Source organism: Gobius niger, assembly GCF_951799975.1.
Source record: "Gobius niger genome assembly, chromosome: 2".
Classification (NCBI taxonomy): domain Eukaryota; kingdom Metazoa; phylum Chordata; class Actinopteri; order Gobiiformes; family Gobiidae; genus Gobius; species Gobius niger.
The window spans coordinates 17,620,513-17,642,437 of record NC_136853.1 but is presented as its reverse complement, the minus strand read 5'-3'; the positions used below and the strand labels follow the sequence as shown (position 1 = coordinate 17,642,437).

The following is a 21,925-nucleotide window of genomic DNA, read 5'->3' as shown; positions in this document are numbered from 1 at the left end:
CCATCTGGGTCTTCTGGAGTCTGCTGTGATTGCTTCATCATCAGCGTTTCCCACCAACACAGTGTGTCCTGAAGCAGCTGCTTTCACTTTGCCTCCAAACAAAGGGAAAGTTGCCTTATGAGAAGAAAATAGAATTCCTGCAACTAGGACAAAAGTTAAACTCTTATATAGTAATGCCCCACTATAAACGGACACAAAAGGTGAGATGAGTCAGCCTCGGTCAGCCGTAGCCCCGGGGCAGGAGAATCACTCAAACTCATCACTTCACAAATAGACATTTCCACAGCAGAGGATGAACTAACAACTGATGCACAAATGTCTGTTTTAATATAAAAAACTAAATACAATGAAAATGTAGCACAAGCTCCTGATCGCCTAATGGGTGAGGCTGCTGCTGTCGATGTATGCAGAACACTGAGGTCTCTCCCTGATACCCCTCTCTCTCTCCAAAAAATAACAGATAACAGATATAATAGATTAGTGCACCTTTGCTCCAATCATAACAATAAATAAATAATGAGTAACTCGGACTGCGTGACATTTTTAACTAGTGCAGACTCACACACTTCACAAAAGTAACCGGGTAACTCTGGCTCAAATGGGGAAACGGCATGAGATTAACAGCTCCAATTCAAAGCAGTACTAAGTAACATGTTTGCCTTAAAAAAACGTTTTGTAGTTCCTCTGGGGTAATAAAAGTGTTAATGGAATGATTGGGGGGTCTTTCATCTCCCCCTGGTGTCTCTGGCCAGAAAACCACACTTGCAACTTAGCTGCCTCTGGGTTGGAGTCACTGATGGAATCACGAAGAAGAAGCTAACAGGCTAACAGGCAAAGCTAACTGCGGGCTAGCGCCACTTAAACACTATTTACAGCCAAGTTTGGGAGAAAAAAATGATCTCCATTGTGTAATTGGATGAACAATATCCTTCTCTCCCTTTGTCTTTCCTGTCAGCGTAGTATTTACTCTCACGGACACTTAATGAGTAAAAAAACGCAATATGCTACGACACCTGCAGTGGAGCTTATGGCCTCTAGGGGCAGGAGTTACTTAGTACTGCTTGAATTTACAACCCATGATGACATTGGGCAGTTTACAGTCCTCTTTTCAGACAGCTACTGTGCCCCTTACACAAAGGCACTTCACCCCAAGTGGATTGGCTCAGTATCAGACAGGAATGATTCACAACATTTAAAACATACATCATTGAAAACATGTCCAAAATCCATTGATTAACAAACATAAAATGGTCCCGCTGTCTGGAGTGGCACAGTCTGGACAGCTGCAGGGTTTGACGTTGGAGCAAAGTTATTCTTAGCAGGAGCATTGACTCCAGCTCACAGACACAGAGAAGTGAACGGCAGGCGGTCAGTTCACACTCTCTGGCCATCACCTCCCACAGAAATGCACCGACACAGTCCTGGACGCTGGGCGGTGCTGAAGCCCCCAGCCCTGGAGCTCCAGCCGGTCCTCGTCCTCCTCCCTGTCCTCCTCCTCCGCCTCCTCGTACAGACTGGGCTCCTCCACTGACGTCTCCATGGCGGGACTAAAACCGCCAAACAAGTGCATCTCGCTGTACTCATAGATAGTGGGTAGGCTGCTGCGTAAGCCAAACCTCCGTCGTAATGCTACCAGTAAAGGTTGTGGCACAGTGTATATGTCCACGTTGTTGCCCAGATCGATCCAGGCCAGACAGGGGAACCTCCGCGGGTCTTTCACAGCGTCGGTCAGCTCTTTGAGAATGGCCACAGTGAGACGGTTGCCATTCACTGCCAGGATGGTGAGTTTGGGCATGCCGCTGAGGAAGGGCAGCAAAAGGTGGAAACTGTTGTCCTGAAGCTCGGTGAAGCTGAGATCCACCGCAGACACAGAGTCGCTGCTGCTCTGGAGGTACAGCGCTACTTTCTGGACGTCCCGCCCAGAGAGGGGGATGCCCGACAGGTTCACCACATCCCCAGAAAGTTTCTTCTTCAGCGTCGTCTTCAAACTGAAACACAGAGCACATTTACGTTTGAAATTAAAGGAGACTCGCCTTGGAAGGTTTTCTATCTTCAGCCATGTTATAAACTTTGCTTCCTCAACAGAAGCACAGCTGAAGTAGTATTTTACTTCTTTTAATCAAGTTTAAGCAATCCTTTTCACTTAGGTTATCTCCTCTTTGGCAGCAGAAAGTAAATGCTGATTTGGACTTCTTGCATTTTATATCATAATAGGTAGAACTGCCATAATCCATTCATTTTTATCTTTGAAAGCTGACATAAAATAAATAAAAAATAAATGAACAAACAAACGTGTGTGTGTGAGACCTGATAGTAATTTTACTGTAAGAGCGGGACGTCTTCGGCTCGTGTCCATGGAGACGTGACTAAAATATATGAAATATGAAATTTAAATAGGTTTGGTCCACATACAAATCCATTCTTTGATTATCCACTGCAATAATAACATTTTATGATTCTAGCAGGTCATCAGGGGCATGTTTTGTATTGTAGTAAAAAATGCTTTTCAGTGGGCCTTTAAGGTATACCTTATATAGCCTGGGAATACCCATGCTGCTGTGTGTATATATATATCCTACGAGACAGCAGCAGACGCAACGGCATCTTTCGATCAAGCTTTAGACCGTGTTCTAAATAGTTTAGCTCGAAAGTTTACAGCAGGTACGTCATATGTCATCGGATACAATGATACGATTGGCTATGGCTGTTGATAGACATTCATTCCCAATAAACGGCTGTGGATGATCGTAAACCACACCTCTCCTACGAGAAATTAATTGGTGGTCCCCATACCAAATACAACATGTGATATTTTGTCTGGCAATAACCAGGCTATACCTTATAGGCAAATTTCCAGCAAATTTGTCCCCTGCATTTGTCTCATCCCCAGTGCCCGGAGCAGCTACCACTGCACATCAACTAGGACCCATCTCCATGTCTTGAACTAGGCTTGATCTGGAGGTCTGGAAGTTTCAGCAGATTGCATGTGTGTTTGGCTTCTGTCTGATTAGAACACTAAAACTAAATGATCTTTCCTGATCGATTGCAATAGGCTGCCACACAGGCCCAATAGTGCACATAACTGTAACGTACGCAGGGAGAAACCACCGGCAGATTAGCCATCAATAATGTAAAGATGAACATTTGCATTTAGATGTGTCGCATTGCAAGTCCCCCAAGCAACAAACTCTGTCTCCGTCACTCACATGCACCAGCTGTTTTCACACACATCGACTGCACTGCTGCCAAGAACAAGACCGCCATCAGAGAAAAGAATAAAGTTCTCAGCTAATTAGTTCATATTTTGTTTTCTGATTGCAGTTCTGTCCCATGGCGAGGCAGATGTATGAAAAGTGGATTTCTGGGGCAACGTTTAGACTTAGGACTTAGGTTAGGGTTAGAGCTAGGGTCTTAGGCAAGGCAAGGCAAGGCAAGTTTATTTGTAGAGCACAATTCATACACAAGGCAATTCAAAGTGCTTCACAGTTGTGTCTTATGTCTTAGCACATTAAGTACCTCCAAACTACACTATTATTCCATCGTTTATGTAACGTTATTGCACATTGTTACATAGCACATTACATTGCACTAAATTTGGCAGGTACAACGTCTCAAGGGTAGTGTGAAAAACAAAGTGTTACCGTGTTACTGTGTTTGAGCTGTTGTGAAATTGTTTAATTGTAAGTGGAAAGAACTCAAACCGTCAGACGCTGCTCCAAAGCGGAGTAGGTTTAATTGCAAGAGATCAGGATCTTGAGGAAAAACTTCATTGTCATGCTTCTGTCAAGTATTGTGATTTCTTTTTTTACATTATTAATAACACATATAGATTTGTATTGTTTTGAGAGGTCAGTGCCTGTATATGCTAAATGATTTCAGTCTGAATGCAGCCATTAAAATGACAATAGCCCTTTGATTGTTCAGCTCTAATACAATCCATATCCTCGTGTAGAGCCATCCCCAGCTTGTTATTATCCGCTTTGTGTTCACTGAAGCCTCTCTTCCCTCCGGCAGAGCTCCTGATATTGTTTCTCTGAACCTCATAAATCGCCGAGTCGCATTCGTTACATCCGCCACCCTTTGCGCTCGCTTAAGGGAAAGCCAAGATTTGTAGCCCGCCGTCTCCTTATGCGCAGCGTTATTGATTCCCTGACCTCGGCGCACACGTCCACATCTCTCTCTGTAATCTCTCCGCGGCCACTCGCAAATTTCGCATTCGTGTATTTCTTGATTTTGTTTTGTTTGTTGACGACGCATTAAAATTCACATCGGGCCGCGGGAGCTGGAACTTGCGAATATCAGGTCATTTCTCGTCGGGAGCTGTTTCTGTGTTTACCGATTTCCTTTCAGCCACGGGGCACCACGCCACAGATACATATTTATAACAGTCTGTTTACAAAAACTTACACATTTCTTTGTGTGTTTTTGGAGCAAGAATCCTCACAAATCACTGCTGTTTGCTGTATTCAACGGATTTCTTGTCACTTATTTATTTTTCTACAAATTAAACATTTACATTGATGTAGAAAATCCAGTGCTAGTTTTGTGTATATGTTTGCAATAAAAAAAAGTGTTACACGATCCAAATTTAACATGTTGTTTTTCTAAGTGGGTATTGTTCCGCCTCACAATATAGTCCCTTTTTATCCGCTTAGAAAATCGACATCTTTAATTTTGTGGGACTAGACTTGGATCGTTTTTCACGTAACTGTGTTTAAATAGGGAAAACATGGAACAGCTTGGTAGCTTCTGACTTCACCCCAGTTTGGAGCTATACCTCTGCTGGGAGAGGCTAAATGCTAACGAAATCTGAGTGACTGAGCGCACGCACAAACACCAGACAGGTACAAATCAACTCGTCTAAGATAGCTAACATATCTCAGTGTTTATAAACGGTGGCCTGTTCCTTTAAGCTTGACCAGTGCAGGACACCACGCTCTGAAACAAGGACAAACCCAGGAGGAGGTGCAACCGTTTCAGATCAGGTTGGCCCACAGTGACAGTGCGCTCAGTCGCAGCGGCTCAGGACTAACACCTGAACACTATTTTGTTTGTAAAATGACAAATAAAGCACTTACCTATTTAGTCAGCTGTACATAATATGATTTTATTCAAACATATTCAATCAAATTCACTGTTTCATAGAGCGTCTCCCTATGAACGAAGCACCTGTTTATTTGGCAATTCACACTAAAGGCAAGACGGTGATGATGGGGAAACATTTTAAATGTAGAGATAGCAAGAGGAAACCTTGGCTGTAGATTTTTATAACTAAAAATATGGATTCTTATCCCTAAAATCCCCCAAGTTACCAATATTTTGAAGACAAAATTCATGGGTTTATTTTGTTTTATATCAGTAACAGATACTTTTTCAGAGCGGATTATGGCTGTGTTGTTAAGTCTTAATATACGCTATTTATTAGTGGAACAAAAATATATATTTTTGAAATTTACAACTTAATTAATCTGGCTAGGAATAGATATATATAAAAAACTGAAAATCCCTTTTAAATATTGTTAAATCCATGCTAGATTTTGTGGCCCATAGAAATTACAATTTCTTAATTAAATCTATGGAGAAATATTGAAAGAGTTCAATACTTATGCTCGTTATTATTATAATGCTTTGTTTCCAGGTGAAAGTTTATATGTTAAGAGACCAAACTGGCCCAAAACCTGAAAATGAAAAAAGAAAAAAAAAAAACTCCCTTTAAGTTCCTACTTTTCACTTCAATTTAGTTTTTTAACGCAATTTTATTCAGCAAAAATACTACTTTGACTAAAATTATGATGGAAAACTTTAGTTGACGAAATGAACACTGTTCTAGCAACATGTTTTGTGAAGTGAATGTTTGGGCCACTAGGCAACAAACTAACCATAGCCTCCACAGCTCTCACCTGTGCATCAGCGTCAGAGCAATGGCTTTCTGGTTTCCCTCCATCAAACGCAGAGCTTACAGAAGGAGGCTGAGTGGGAGGGTCTGATGCGTGTTTAATGAGATACACACTGCCTTTGACTCTATCCTCCCACAGTCCCACTGGTTTAGGCATCAGTGCATATCCTGCAAACATATGGATTGCATCTTCTGATGTGGCGCTCGGAGGAACCATCTTTAAGCCTATATATTGGCGACAATCTTCAAAGCGTAGTGTCACAGTATACAATGTGTTCCCTGGTTTCCTTAACAGCAACACATGCCTGCATTGACTTCCTCCTGAAACAACTAGAACAAAGAGCTATCGAGTGGCTTAATGCGTAGTATATTGGGGAACGCTGTCTAATTGCACGGAGTATGTTTGTCCGCGGGGACGTTGTTAACTTTTACAAAAGGAACAAGGGTCTTGATTTCGCTCCTTCACACTTGTGTAAAAGCCCAGAGGGACGAGTCAAAGAGCCAGAGCGGCCTGCTGAAAGATCAAAACACAAAAGAGGTCAGTAGAAAGTAGACAACACACCTCCTAATGAGTGTCTGTTGCAACATGACTGACAGGAAGATCTTTGCAGAGCGTCTGCATGAAAAGTATGGGTGGATAATGTTGACAAGGGCAAAAACAGGTGTTGCTTCTTTAGTAGAGCTGCAATAAATCAAATCAAAGTACATTTCAATGATTATGGTAAAAAAAAAAAAAAAAGGAGTTTATTGTGAATCTGAATTTACCTTTATTCTTAAAAGTGGTTCAGGCAAATAAATAAATAAGCTATTGCTCACATAAAATAATGTAAATAGAATTTACATTTACATGTTTAGCACTGACCACAAAAGCTTTAGGTGCATACGACCGGTCACAGAAACCATTTCACCAGACAAACCTAAACCAAACCCAGCCGTGGCGAGCTTAGTGCCTTTACTGCTCCAGGATCAATTGTTTTTTTAGATTTTCTCTACTGATTGAACGTGTCCATCCATGGTTACGTATAATTCTGGCGAAAACCCACCTGGAATTCCCAAGAACCTCAGATAAAATTGATCGTGAAGCCTCATAAAGAGCGACCGGGATGGAAAGCTAAGTTAAGTAAGTGCTTTATTTGTCATTGTACGATTGTACAACTGAATAACGTTCAGGTGTTGGGTTTGTCCTGAGCCGCTGCCACCATTGTGGGTCAACCTGCAGCATTTTCTGGAGGTTGGGTAAACCGTAGCACCCGGAGGAAGCCTGGCTGGCTCTGTCTCCTCTGATCCTCTGAAACAGTGTAGCGCCTCCTGAGATTGTCCCTGTTTCAGAGCGTGGTGTCCTGCACTGGTCAGCTCCACCTCCTCCTTCCTCTTCCTCCTGCAGCTCCCTCCGCTCCACAACAATCTTTCACCATCTTTTGGGAAGAGCGTAGCAGTTAATCTGTTTTATTCTCCAGTGAACGTTCATTAGCCAGAACAATAGGTATTGAGGCTTGTGCGGCTTAGCTGTGAGTCTTGCCTGGATACCTCCTCGTTTATCCCTTCTTTGTTTCCTGTAGCTCCTCTTGTGCTGCCTCCACTGGGCTGCAGGTGTGGGGGCTCTAGGTGCCTCTTCAGTGTCTCAGAAGAAGAAATTTGTCAGTCTCAAATGTCTTTAGCCCGTAAGCTAGCTGTTTACCATTAAAACATTTACTTCAAGGTTTCTATGGACTCTGCAAATAAAAAAGCAACCCATGGAGCAGCTGGGCCATACGGCCAAAAGGCCTAAACCGCCTTTAGTCTCGTCAGATCTCGGAAGCTAAGCAGGAAGGGCCTGGTCGGTACTTGGATGGGAGACCGATTAGGAACACTAGGAAGCTGATGGCGCAGACTGGTTGCCTTGCTTCCGTCAATCTACCCCAGGGCAGCTGTAGCTACAACAGTAGCTTATCACCACCGAGTGTGGAGTGAATAAATAATGACGACAGTGTAGCGCTTTGAGAAACTTGGTAATGCAGGCTTGTAAAGCGCAATACAAGTGTAAGGCATTATTATTATTATTATTAAATACGCACTAATCTGACAATTTTTAACAACAAAAGTTGCTTAGTGTCACTTTAAAAACACACATGTGACTCATACATGTAAACACAAGACGCCGGCCATGGGTTCATTTACATCCACTGTCACTTACAATGTTTTTATTCACCCTGGCCCCAGAGCGGAAGCTATTGTACATGTTTTTAGTGGTGGGGGAAACAGAGTGTCCAATGGAAACTACACAGACACATACAAACAACGCATAGATTTTTTTTTTGTACTAAATTGCCACTGATGTAAAATGAGGCTCAGTTGAACCAGCATTATCACTCGTTCTGATCTCCCCGGCTTTTCAACACAGCGCTTGTTCCCCTTCATTTACTCTCATGAATGAGTAATGCAGCCGGATCCTGCAGGAGGTGAGACTCGGCACTCACTGTGAGACTGACTTTGCAAATGAGCCATGAAGACTGTGCAAAAAGAGCAATACTTTTCTTTTATGATCAGAATAATGCATCATGGATAAAAATGTTGATTCGAACGCGCTGGACACCAGAAGAGTGTCCTGAGTGTGCGCACGGGAGCCGTATCCACTATCAGATCGTGAACAAATATTATATTATTGCATGACTTTGCTGTACACTGTAGTCATTATTCATTCAGTGCATACTTGGTGGTGGTAAACTAGTACTGGGGTCAGAAGCCAATCTGCAACATTGGTCCTTCTGACCCCCATCCGCTCACACACAAAAATATTTTGTTCATGCATATTTTTTTTAGAAATCATTTTCTTCACCCATGGATAAAGCTAGAAAGTTATTTTGCAGATTATTTTCCAGATCACATAGGAGGCATATTTTCTATGTAGTTTGAATGTGAGAACAGTTTTAAAACACCAGCGCTTGTTATACTGGGGGTCAATACTAAAGAAGGCGAAGAACCGTTATCATTAGGCTCCACCAATTTTGAAAGTACATTAACGAGATGAACTGCGTCTGCGTGATGCAAATGTAGAGGTGGGTTCTGCTGAGCATGCAGAGAGATGCTGACGCTAAAACAAGGAGTTCCTCAGACCTTCAGGATCAATGCTCTGCTCTTGACTTGTTTATTCCTGATCTGAAGTGTTTTTCCCCTGTGGACATGGGAGACGCCGCAGCACTGGCAGACGTGTGAAAGGACACAAAGTAAATAAATAAGATAGGACTTTAATGATCTCACATGGAGAAATGACATTACATCACTATAATAAAATACTAAAAATTAGGACAGGAAAAAATCAGCATTGGCAGTGTATTTACAGTCATTGTGCAGGTGATTGACAAAGTGACACTGATACAGAGATGATTGCACATGGATGGTATAGAACTTTTTGGACATGAGGTCCTTTACTGTAGTGTCCCCCTGACCAGCTTGTCCTGCTCTGTGCTGCCCGGGGCCGAGCATCAGTCATCAAAAGTCATCAAAATGATAGATATTATTGGATACATGCTTCCAGGGTTTATTATTTTCAGAGGTATAAATTTTAAATGCCATTTTACATCTTCATCAAAAGCTTCTTTTTCATTCACACATGCTGCATATTGAGTCTTTCTCTTATAAACCAAACACAAGAAATAAAATCTGAATTATACCCTCATATATTAACAAGGATATTGGGCCGTTTCACACATGTCGTATGGAATTATAGCTCAGTTGTAGCACGCTGATACAACTCCACAATCAGCACCAAGTTATGTAGGCAAAAATATGTATTATTTGTCCAAAGGGATTGTAGAAACCGATAACGTAATAAATTTGACCAGTTTCAAAATGTAATAAGCCGATAACGTAATTGCAACGAGAAAATCCTTTGATGATGTAATAACCGCAGCTAATAATGAAACAACATTACTCAAGTTATTTGATGTAACACAATGTGGCTACTTTTTCATGTCTTCTTTTGGATAGAAAGACATGAAACCAAAAAAAAAGAACTGGCCTTCGAGCTTAGTTAATTCGTCTATCTCAACCCAAATGACACACATATTCACCATATTTTAACATAAATGTATTACTTCTTCCAGAAAATGTCCTTGACCTTGTACAGTCCATAAGAAGTATAAGGCTTTGATCCATTGCCAAATATTTTTTTTATCCGCAAACTTAAGCCACTGCTGCGTCCGGCTGCCTTGTAAAGCTTCATGACGCTAATGCTGCTGTCACGGCTTTTTTGTGGTCCAACACTCTCTGCAAGTTCATCCCTAATATAGAGGTCGGGATGAAATGGTGCAGACAATTCACCAAGTATTGTAGAGACTCGATTGAAGGTTCCAAGCACGGTCATATCTTACTCAGGAGAAAATTCTATAATTGTCGATAAGATTTCCAAAGGTAAGTGTGGGTCTACAATCTCACTGTGAGGATCTTCAATGCTGTTATGGAAAGGACTATTTGCACAAAGCACATCAGCAATCGGTGAGTACTCAGGTTCAGGCTGAGAAAGAGTGTCTGGTTCATCATCAGGTAGGACAGTTTGAGTGTCCGACAGTTGTCCTTGTAAACAGACAACCAGTACGGGACACTCTGTGAATCTCTGTATCCTGAAAGGCTTGAATATGAGCTGAAAAGGTCCAGATCAGTGTTTGTCTGACATGTCATCCCAAAAATAAGTCTGATTTGTTATTTATATTATACTAGATATGAGGCTGTAAATATATACAGTATACAGTATAGAATATTTTACTAACAGTTTTCCACAAACTGTTGTTGAATAAGCCTTAAATCAACCTAATAAGCTGAAATCTTCTGCTTGCCTTATTTTTAAAGTTCTAAATGGACTGGCTCCTCCACCCTTAATGGATTTTATATGTAGAAAAACAATACTGGAGTAAGACCCAGAGTACTAACCAGGGGAGACTGCAGTGTGCAAAGGCGCTGGACTACATTCAGTCAAAGGGTGCCGTCCATCAGAGGCATATCATTATAGAATACGTTGCCGGAGCACACATGAAACTGTGAAGCCTTCCTAACATTTAAAGGGGTCCTTAAAAAAACAGTCATGCTCCCATTAATGAACTTATGCTTTTCCTTGGACCAACTCTTTATTCCTGTTATGTTACTGTTTTATTAATGTTGTCTTATTGTTTGTGTTTTTTTTCTACCTGCCCTAGGACAATGGATGCAATTTAGCTTTTGTGCTAATTCCAGCATATTTATGTGGAAGCTGTCGGCCGACACGTTGATTAATATGTACTGTCCTAATAATAATAATAATAATAATAATAATATAATAATAATATTAACAGCTATCAAATTTCAAAAGTGTGATTTATTAAATTAAAATAATTTATCGATTGACAGCACTTATAGTGCAAAGATGCCCCTGAGACAATCCAGCATATTACTGCAGTTCTAGGAACAGCAAAGATACTACTCAGAACTCTCTGGACACCGGTAGAGGACCCGAGCTTGAGGGTGAGGAGACAAGCTATTTTTTTTTTTTTTTTTTTTTTACAATCCTTGCATGTTTTATATCTATTTATATATATTGCACAAACCCAAAAGAAGACATGACAAAGTAGCCACATTGTGTTACATCAAATCACTTGATTAATGTTGTTATTACATTATTGGCTGCAGATATTTCACGATCAAAGGTTTTTCTCGTAGCAAGGCTGATAACGTAATAACTTATTACAGTATCAGCTCCCACCGTTATTACGTTATCGGTTCCTACAGGCATAAAAGGATGAATATGTTATAATATGCTTACTGGTCTTATTCTTATTTTAGCTGGTAGCCCCTAATGCTCTGGTAGCCCTCGGCTGTAAAAGCTGGGTGACTCCTGGTGTAAAGAAGAGTCCCCTGCACAGCCACTGTGTTTCTGAAATGGAACGAATACTGAATATTTTCTGTAAATGTTTAATTACGTGACTGAAGCACATGACATTTTAGACTGTGCTCCATTTTCTTAACTTAAGCATCAGTTCGAGTTTAATGAGAAGCCGTCAGCTATAAGTAGCGCACTAATTCGCTGCTTTTGTGAGAAAGATGAAAGTGGTTCACGCATTTACCATCCAATGCCTATTTCCTTGGAGATACAGTGGGAACATTTTCTGGGAAGCAAAAAATAGCCCCAAAAGCTCATTTGGATTAAATTTCAGTGAAACATTTAGCGGTTTCTCTGATTAAAGCTGGCTCCATTGTGTGTATCTATGGGGTATGGCTCAGAGCTTTTTAGCATCGCTGATCTGTCTGGCTTCCTGGAAATGTTAAATGCATGTATGAAGAATGGCACACTGCTGATTCCAGAAAGACAGTGTTTTAGGATAGGTTCAAATACGCACAAGATATTCTAAAGTAGCACCTTAGTAGCACGAGCGTTGGCACATTTGCAGTATGTTAATTAGTGCAGAGAACTTGAATACAGTCAACACATATACTGTTACTGCATCCCCCAGCTCTCCAGGGCCACCGTGACATGAATCTGCCACACTTCTTCAGAGTTCCAACCGTGATCTTCACTTATGAGAAAACACCCTATATGCACCCTATATCACTAAACCTGACCACTGTTGTGCATTTTTTTATAGAAGAAAAGGCAAACCGCAAAATATTGCAAATTACCAATGTGAAAAAAGAGAGAGATTGGAAAAAAAATGTATTAAAGCCGGTTAGTGTCTGTAAGTGAAATCCCACAACTCAGGGACAGGAACTATGCAGAAGAGATGGTTCAATAGGACCTGTGCACAGATTGTTGTGGCAAACCTTTCCTGTTTTAATGTAAACTAAAAGGGATATATGATTGAAAGAAATGTCAAACTATTCTGCTTTATGCATCAAATTAATATGAGCTTTTTGTTTCAGGACTAATGTTGCGTTCCAGGTGTCCTCAGACGTTGGATTTTTTTATTGCAAACTAGTACAAATCGTCTTTAAAAGTTGTAAGCCGCAGTGAGAACAAAAGTGGACAAATACTGCCTTCTGGTGGGAGTTATGGAATCATTGAGAGGAGCCAAGCTGTATTAAAACAAGAAAAGAAACCGCTAAATACAACGGTGAGGGTAAGCTACATGCAAATGTTACGCTGACGTCAAAGCTGCGCTAACAGCGGCTAAATGCTAATATCGGCAAAATCCCCTTTATGATGTTGCAAAATATTAAATCCGTATGACCTGCGTGTTAGTGAGGACGGTTCACTCGCTCGTTGCCAATCAGAGGCCAGAGTCTGTTCACGCCACATCAGACATGGACTAGCGCGCTTTGGCCACAGCCAGAGGTAGGTCCCAAAACCTATACCTGGTCAGACCGGTTTGGCCCTGGCCTTTGTTATGGAAAAGCTCGACAAAGCAGGTGGAAGAGCCATTCAGCCGACATGTGGAAAAGCAGCTTTACTGTGACTATATTTTTACATTTCTTGTGTTTTTGTCCTTATACAGAGACTAAATAAGATATCAAACATATTCACCAGATATACACACATAGAACCATGTAGAACTTTCATGTAAGTAAGTAAGTGCTTTATTTGTCAATGCACCGTGTCCTGGGTTTGTCCCTCTTTCAGAGCGTGGTGTCCTGCACTGGTCAGCTCCTCCACCTCCGCTCCACAGCAGTCTTTCACCATCTCCTCGTTTGTCCCTTTTTGTTTCCTGTAGCTCCTCTTGTGACGCCTCCACTGTGCTGCAGGTGTGGGGGGGCTCTTGGTGCCTCTTCAGTGTTTCAGAAGAAGAAATGTGTGGGTCTCAAATGGGTTTAACTGATGAGCTCGCTGTTTACTTTTAAAAAGCTGCTTCTTCAGGACCATCATGGACTCTCTGCAGTAAAGAAAATCACCGAACTCCACAAAAACAGGGCAAAGACGCACAAAAGCATCCAGTAAAACATGTGGAAAACAGAACCCACAAATGCAGCTCGCAGAAAAAGGCACAAAGTGCAGCTGTGCCAAGACAGAGGGAGGTTGCTGCCTGTTTGAATACTTTTTTTTTTAATGTGACTCAAACAAAAAACTAAAAATATATTTGCTCTGCATCAAAGCAAATGACGGCCAAAATGACGCTCTTCAAAGGCACATAAGAACTGTAAATTCACTGCTGATTTAATTCAACATGACACACTGGAGAAAAGGGAAACTAAACGCATAGAAACAGTGACATTACATAACTGTACATGACGGGGGAGTGCGCCTGAGTCTGCTCCCGCTACACTATGTCAAACTGTGGTTATGAAACCAGCATTAAAATGCAGGGCTCCAACACTGGATAGTGGGGAACTGATCTGTATCAAGCCCCACTTTACACCAGTGTTAATTTTGACAACATATTTTAATTAAGTTTTAGTCCTAGTCTTTTGACTAAAAAGTAATGTATTTTTAGTCGAGATTTAGTCGAAAAAATCGTTTCAATTTTAGTCTAGTTTTACTGGACTAAAATTGCATGTCAATTTAGTCGACTAAATTTAAGACTAATTTAGTCGACTTTGCATTGATAATATTCATTATAATTATATTTAATCCAGGTCCTCTGCTTCATGGAGCTGCTCCACATGATTAAAGCTCAGAGCTGATCCTTTGGCAGAGAATTTACATGATCTGAGGCTCTTTCAGACGGTCAATACAAGTTGATGATTTTAGTCTCTCCTTTTCATTTTTATTTAGTCTTATTTTAGTCGACTAAAATATCTGGACATTTTAGTCATAGTTTTAGTCTCATGAAAAACTTTTAATTTAGTTTTAGTCCAATTTTAGTCGTCAAAAATATCTCTTTGACTAAAATTAAGACTAAATATTTTAGTCGACGAAATTAACACTGCTTCACACCTTGCATTACTAAGGCGAGGTAAGTTAGACACTTGTTTAATGGACTTAGTTTCTGTGTGTCTTTCCTGACTGAATTAATCTTGGAGCTGCTCAGACTAGACCATTGTAGGTATTTGTGCAGTTCCTTTTGGAAAATTAACAGTGTTTTCCTAAAAGTTGAATTTACCTGGAACCAAGATTGAGTATGTTTTGAAAATACAAGCATAGGAGGGAATGGCGTGGGCTGAGGTATAAGATTACAATGAGTGAGTGGAGAGACTTCTCGTATTGCAAGCTTCTGCAGTGACAAGCCATGACACAAGTCAAGCACATTTGATCTCCATCCGCTATAGCTTTGTGTCCAAACAAAACATAGCTGTTTGGCAAGGACAGCACTTAGTTTAGAGCTTCAGGGTTTATAAAGGGACAGGAATGAGGGGCCACCTCATGGAGCAGGGCATGGACTAAACAACTAATTAATAAATATTTGGCCCAAACCACTTCTGGTTCAGTTCTGAATGGTGAAGTGTGGTTCAAGGTGGATACTCGTCTGTTTGTGAACTCATAAATACTGCGAGACTTCAGCCAAGGTAAACACTGTCATCGGAGGTTATTCGAGTTTACTTTGGTGTTGCATGACAGGATGATTTGAGGATTTGTGACAGGATGTGTGTCACAAATCCTGGACAAATTTAGGATGTAGAATTTTCTTTTTTTCAACCTCTTCTTTCTTTAACCAGGAAAGTCCCATTGAGATTAAACACCTCTTTTTCAAGGAACTCTTGGTCAAGAGGCAGCAAAAGATACGGTCACAATTTCAGGTCGTCTCAAGTGCTCCCAATCTGGACTTAAAAGCGTTCAATTGAATAAGTTAAAGGAACAGGCCACCGTTTTCCATACTGAGATATGTTCTTACCTGAGCTTAGACGAGTTGATGCGTACCTGTCTGGTCTTTGTGTGTGCGCTCAGTCAAAACAATCAAAGATGTTGTTAGCATTTGGTCTCTCCCAGTGTAATCCTATAGCTTCCAAAATGGGCCCGGGCAAGCACAAAGACCAGAGAGGTACACATCAACTCGTCTAAGCTCAGGTAAGAACATATCTCAGTATGGAAAAGCGGTGGCCTGTTTTTCCCAGCTCTGTACGGCTCTGCAAATGGAACAGCGAGCAACAAATGATCTGTGTGATTAAGTTACTGATGTAGGAGGGCAGTAGACCAAGCATGGGCTTATAAATAAAGTATAGTTCACAATGATGGGTCAAGGCCCTACAGTTAGTAATGAACCCCAGATATAAACAGTGTCAATCGAGACACTGAGCAGAGGCGTTCATCACAACAGAACCACCTCTATGACTCAAAATGATTAGTGAACCCTTCTGGTTTATCCACTAATGGCAGCAACCACTTATATACACAGGCCTTCACAAACACAGCATCGCATTAGAACGACACAAGACGAATCGGCTGGAGCGCGGCGAGGTCCAGAAGCTCCACTTTGAAGCCAGAAGACACCTTTATAAACAACATCTCTCAACGCTCCTCACAGCGAACTCACTGGTGACTAACGCGAGGTTCACTTGTGCCGCATTCTGGATGTTTTCATAAGCCGCACGACTGTAAGGCACAAACAACCGCCGCGCCGCTGCGTCTCCACCGACGGCGGCTGTGGCAGTTTCCCCGAAGAGCTTTGCACCAATTATTGCCGCGCGGTGGAGATGAGTAATCAAATCTGCAAACGGAGTCCAATCTCTTTGAAATGTGCTGCGAGGGCAATTTTAGCATCAGGAGGAGGAAAGATATGAGCCTGATTAATCTGGAATTCAATAGCAGCTACAATAACGTTTAAAAAAAAAAAAAAAAGAACTCCCCCGTACTTCTGGTGAGACTGTACATTCGGGAAAGCTGCAGGCGTAAACAGAGATGATGAACCTTTCTGATTATTTAAGAAATGTGACACAATTAAAGCAAGGTAGGAATAGCGAGCGTGGCACAAGAAATGACATTTGAAGCGTTTTATATTGGAAGCGTAATACATTTTCCCCTCATAGCGCCGCACAAAAGGACCACAGAAATGCACAATCACTCATTTCTCAATATGATGCGCTCAAATCGATCCACAGCGCAGAGATACTGTATGTGGTTTCTAATAGTGCAGCTTTGCAGTGATCCCCCCCCCCCCCTTTTTTTTTTCTCCTCTGTCTGACAGTGTTTCCCCAGAGCCTCAGCTCAAACTGCAGAACCGCGGTGTGTGTGTGGCAACTGTTGAGCAAAATGGACGCTCACAAGAAGGAGAGAAGTAGAAGAGGAAGGGGAGAAAAAAAAAGGAAGGAACAAAACAAGCCCACAGGAATAGACAAGAAGAAATGCGCTTTCAAAGAGGGGAGGGGTGGAGGGGGGGGGAGTGTAAGACCCTTAGCTCCTTTTGCAGAAATGTACAGGAATGATCGACTCAGGCAATTAGATTCTGATGAGGGAGATGATGAGCAGGGTGTTCATGTATTGGCAAATAAGGCGTCTTTCGATGGGAGCAGAATCACTCATTTAAACTCCACATGCAGGCAGAAAGGCTGAAGTGTCTTGCCCATGGACCCAACTACAGCGTCCCATTCTTCTTGATTATAAACTTTTGATCAGGGTCATTTTATGGTTCTTTCTTTTTTCATTATGATTTAAAAACAGCAAACTCTGCTGCTTCACATGGCCACTAACTATGAGTGTTAAAAATCTTTTTGTGTTATCTTTCATATTCTTTAAAAAATAGTAAAAAAAATAAATCAAAAGTTATGCCAGAGTGTGTAAACTTTTGAGCACAACCGTAAAAAATTACAACACGATGTTGGTACTTTATAAAATCCGTATGCGCTCAAATAAAGGACTGCACAGGTGCCTCCTCTTCCCTCTCTCACCCTCCGTTCACCGCAGAGTTTGGGCGACAAGTGGAGGATTCTCTCCTCTGATTGGTCAAAGAGCTGTCTTCTTATCTAAGCTGGAACTGAACCTGGTCCAGGGCAGGTCAGCACTAAGGGCATGTTTCCATGGAGATCTACCCTGCTAGAAAGTTGTCCAGCTTTGCAGTACGGCAAAACCAGCCAGCCCTGAAGTTACCCCGCTAACCCTCTAATCCAGCTCCAGTTTACCCGTCAGGTTTGGGACTGCTGACTTCTGGATGCGTGGGCAAACGCTCATTTGCTTCTATTGCTTTTCTAATAGTGATTTCTTGTGCAACTCTGCTTTGAAGTCTGGGTCTACAGCTAAAGCTGTGCTGTTGTCTCGGCGGCTGCAGAGAAAGCAGTGAGAGACAGAGCGTGCTAATGAGCACACTGGGAGAGTCTGCGTGTTGTGTAGAGTGTTACATCCAAACCCGAGTGGAGAGGGAACTCGTGCTGTCAGAAATCTTTCAGTCTGAGCTAATCACTGAGCCTGGAGGCCCCGTTACTTCATCAATGTATTTGTTTAAGTGGTATTGCTCCTATACCACTGTGGAAAGAGAAACATTGAGGCTGCCTGTGACTTGTCATCATGGCGTTCTCCTAAACGGTGTGTGTTTCTGTGGCTGCAGCCTGTCATGGCAGCTGCGCGGGTGTTTAAGCAGAGGATGGATGTGGAGAGCGCTGTCAGTGATTAGACTCACCAGGCCTGAGACTTCCTCCTGGGCACGCTCTGTCTCGTCCACTTGGAATGAGGCGTCAGGTGGTAAATCAGCTGCCGGCAGATCTTATTGGTCGACTTAAAGGAATCCGTCTCCTGCAACATAAAGGCAATATCATATTCTACTCAGAAAAATAGACAATGTCAGCGTCGTCAGTTCGGGTCAGACTCTGACGGGAGAGTACGCTGATTGTTCACTCAATCTACTTCATAGATTTACGTCAGGCCCGGGGGCAAACTCTGGCCTCTAGGATAGAACCTCTGGTCCCAAGATGATGTTATGATATTATTACACAAATCAGATTAAGTGATGTTAAATGTTAGAGTATCTGTTAAACCACTCGAAAAAGGAAGAAGATACTGTCAATTCCTTGAAAAGAGATGCCCTTAAGTCGGTGATATAATGTGAAAAACTGTGATTTCAGACTGTAGTGCACTGGACATGACTGGGAGGTTTGATAACAAATCCGCCACATCAAACAAGCAAACTTTACCCATGAACTATAATAACTCCTAAAAATAGGAAAATATTAGAATTTTTATTTCCCATGAGGATTTGTTTAGTTTTATTTATTTATGTGTCAACCCTTAAAACAAGGCATTTTCCCCTAACTATAATTTGTTTATTCAAAGAATCTTCTTCTATTATGTTGCTTAATGTCAATAAAAACCCATAAAGACACCAAAACCTATACATTTAAAGCTGGCTCTAGATAAATCTGCTTTGATCCTTATTTCATCAACTAAACACATTTATCTTAACAATGACGGAAGCATCCAGATGTTAGACAAGTCAAAATGAATGTGTCCCGCTGATATATAGCAGACTGTACAAACCAATATTACTTTAATATTCCTGGTTACATTTTAAAGGCAGCATTTACAAAAAATAATAAACGTTATTACCTCAAGTAAAGCCAAATAACAACCACAAATGGAGTGTTATCTATGAACGCCACAGATGGACAGTGACAGACACAACATATTTCATCATCCTGAGCTGCAGCTGCTTCAACCTTTCCTACTTTCATTTCCTCGTTCCTTCACTCCTACATTTTCTCTCCTACACTGCTGCCTCCTCAGTTAGACACTTTGATTTACTCTGTGCTGAGGAAATCTAATTAATGGTACGACATAACAACATGGAGGAGGCAATGTGGCGAGAGACTGCAGCAATTTGCCTAAAGGCGATTAACCATTTGCACGAGTGCTTTCGTGGGCAGATATGTCACATCACCGGAACAACACACGGCCCTTTAGTTTAGAGATTATATCAGTTTATGTGTACTGTGGTCCGCAACTGAGACATTATGCCTATTCTAGTCAAATCCAGCATTTATTGTTCGTAACATGCTGAGGTAAGCTTCAATCCACTGCACATTCAATCCCAGTCAGACTGGCTTTTAAAGCTAACATTGCTTCACATCAAGGAAGATCTGGGCTCTTTGCACATTTCTTTCACATTTCCAGTGCGATCCTTTTGGAGTTTGAAGCCTGACTACCTGGAGAGGGCGGCCTGTCTTGTCATTGTAGATCTTTTGTGTGAATCCTTTATTGAGAAGTTGAGCACTAACTTCCTCAGGCCTGCACATGTTGGGTTCAGTCAGTCTTTTAGAGACGGGAAGAGTAAGTGTCTGTCTTGACATTAGTTTTTGTGCTGGAGATCCAAGTTTGGTGTCACGAGGTTTATTCTTTAAGTTTAGTCGGTTGAAACATGACGGTTTTGGAGACTTTTAGCACTACGGACAGCTCTCTCTGCTAATCCGTTAGATTGGGGATACTCAGGGATGCTTGCTCCGAGGGCCTGACCTACAGTATATATCGGCCGGCCAATATTTGGGTATTTTCAATATTGGCTATCGTCCAATATCGCCCGATAAAAAAAGTTTGTTTGTACACCTTTTAAATGTTTTTTTTAACTTTTGCATATTAATTTCAGAACCATACAAGAAAATGACTTACTCTATTTTGTTTTGGAATCTACAGATTTTTCTCTTTCAAGACAGTTTTTCAAGCCATTTGATGTAATCACTCCTATGTATGTCACTCCTGAAGAAAAGCGACATGTTTATTTTTGTGTAACTACACTTGGATCGTGTATCTACTCAAACCGTATTTAAATAGTGAAAACATGGAAGAGCTTAGTTGCTTCTAACTTCACCCCTGTTTGGCCCCATAGAGGAGCGTAGGAAGGAGCTCTTGACTGAAAAATAACTGCTGTTTTGGTTCTAACTAGTCCCTCTTTGTTACTGCCATGTCCTATGGATCTTCAACTATAGCTATACACACGATCTATGCAAGGATCTCCCTAGTACTTAAGCACATATCCAGCCCATATGTCCGAATAAAGGACTATTATTTGTGCCAGTGGACAATGGTTATTCCAGGTTAGCCCCGTTAGCTCGTTACAATCGCCTACAGCTCATTGTTGATGAAAAGTCCGCAATAAACCACCAATGCATCAAGCCCGGCTCAGTGTGTGATCACCTCAAAGGCTGCTTTATATAGTTACCGGCTGTATTGAGGTTATTATGGCATAATACTTGTTTTCACTGGATCTATGCGCTGCTAAGGAGCTAGTTAGCTCCGGGTGAGCGGTTAGCAGCTCGGCTACGGACTTGTTTTTTGACATGGCTGATGTTCGCACGTTGAAAACACAGACTCGATAAAGTTGTATTGGGCAGAGAGATAATCAGAGGCCGTCAGTGCTTATGAAATGGCTGCTTTTTACTATAGTCTCCCAGGGACAGCTCACAGACCCCGGGGGGCAACGGTTAGTTATCCCGCCCGGCCTTCGAGGCTCCGAGCCGGGCGGGAGACCGTACAGCGGGGCAGTGCGTGGCTAAAAGTGTCCGCTGAAGGCAGGAGGGAAGACGAGCCCCAAATGTAGGGAGTCGGAACAGTCGAAGTCTGCATCATAAAATATCAGCTACAGAATTGTATTCCTGTCTTAGCAGAAGATGAAGCAAGCAGAGCGTACGAACCGGAACTTGCGAAGACTATTGTTACCCATAACGCACCGCAAAATTCAGTCGCTCCCCCCGCTCATCGGATGAAATTTTGGGAGAGCAGAGCGCCCGAATTAAAGTGGCTCTTTTTGTTCGTATGGTTTTGCATTGTCGCACACCGAGCACTTCTTCCTGCATGTCCCCTGGAAGCATGCTTGTTTGAGGGTTTTCCCTAAACTTTCTCTTGAGACATTCCAGGTCCTCCTTGGACTCCGCGGGAACAAAGACATGTCCATCCTTGCACCTCCGCCGCATAAACTAAAGACCTGTCGCGCTCGCTAGCATCGAGTCCGGCCAGGTTCAGGAGAATGTAGGAGTCTGAGTGCGCTGCAGGTGTTAAAATGTCGTACTCCTGTTCAAATATCCAGTTCTCCGCTATATTGCCATCAAACCAGCGGGTCGGGTATTCTAATGATGACGACTGGCTTAAATCAGAACTCCCTGAGGAAACACTGCTCCAAAGTTAAAGGCATTGTGTTGATTTTGAAGGAACGATGTCTGTAAAGAGATACTTTTACTTCTACTGTAAGTGATCGACAGTAGTTTTGATTGTGATGCGATAGCTTTGGTGTTGGAAACAGT

General features: G+C 41.9%; 1 protein-coding gene across 1 annotated transcript in view; it reads right to left on the bottom strand.

The window, feature by feature from the left end:
- Nucleotides 1-810: 810 nt before the first annotated feature.
- lrrc75bb (leucine rich repeat containing 75Bb) overlaps nucleotides 811-21,925 on the bottom strand; it is a 31,897-nt gene continuing 10,782 nt past the window's right edge. Inside the window, exons 3-4 of the mRNA XM_079551923.1 lie at nucleotides 18,319-18,431; nucleotides 811-1,988 (exon numbers count right to left, since the gene is read on the bottom strand). Coding sequence (XP_079408049.1) covers nucleotides 1,391-1,988; nucleotides 18,319-18,431 — 711 coding nt within the window. The 3' untranslated portion in view covers nucleotides 811-1,390. The remainder of the gene's footprint in view (nucleotides 1,989-18,318; nucleotides 18,432-21,925) is intronic.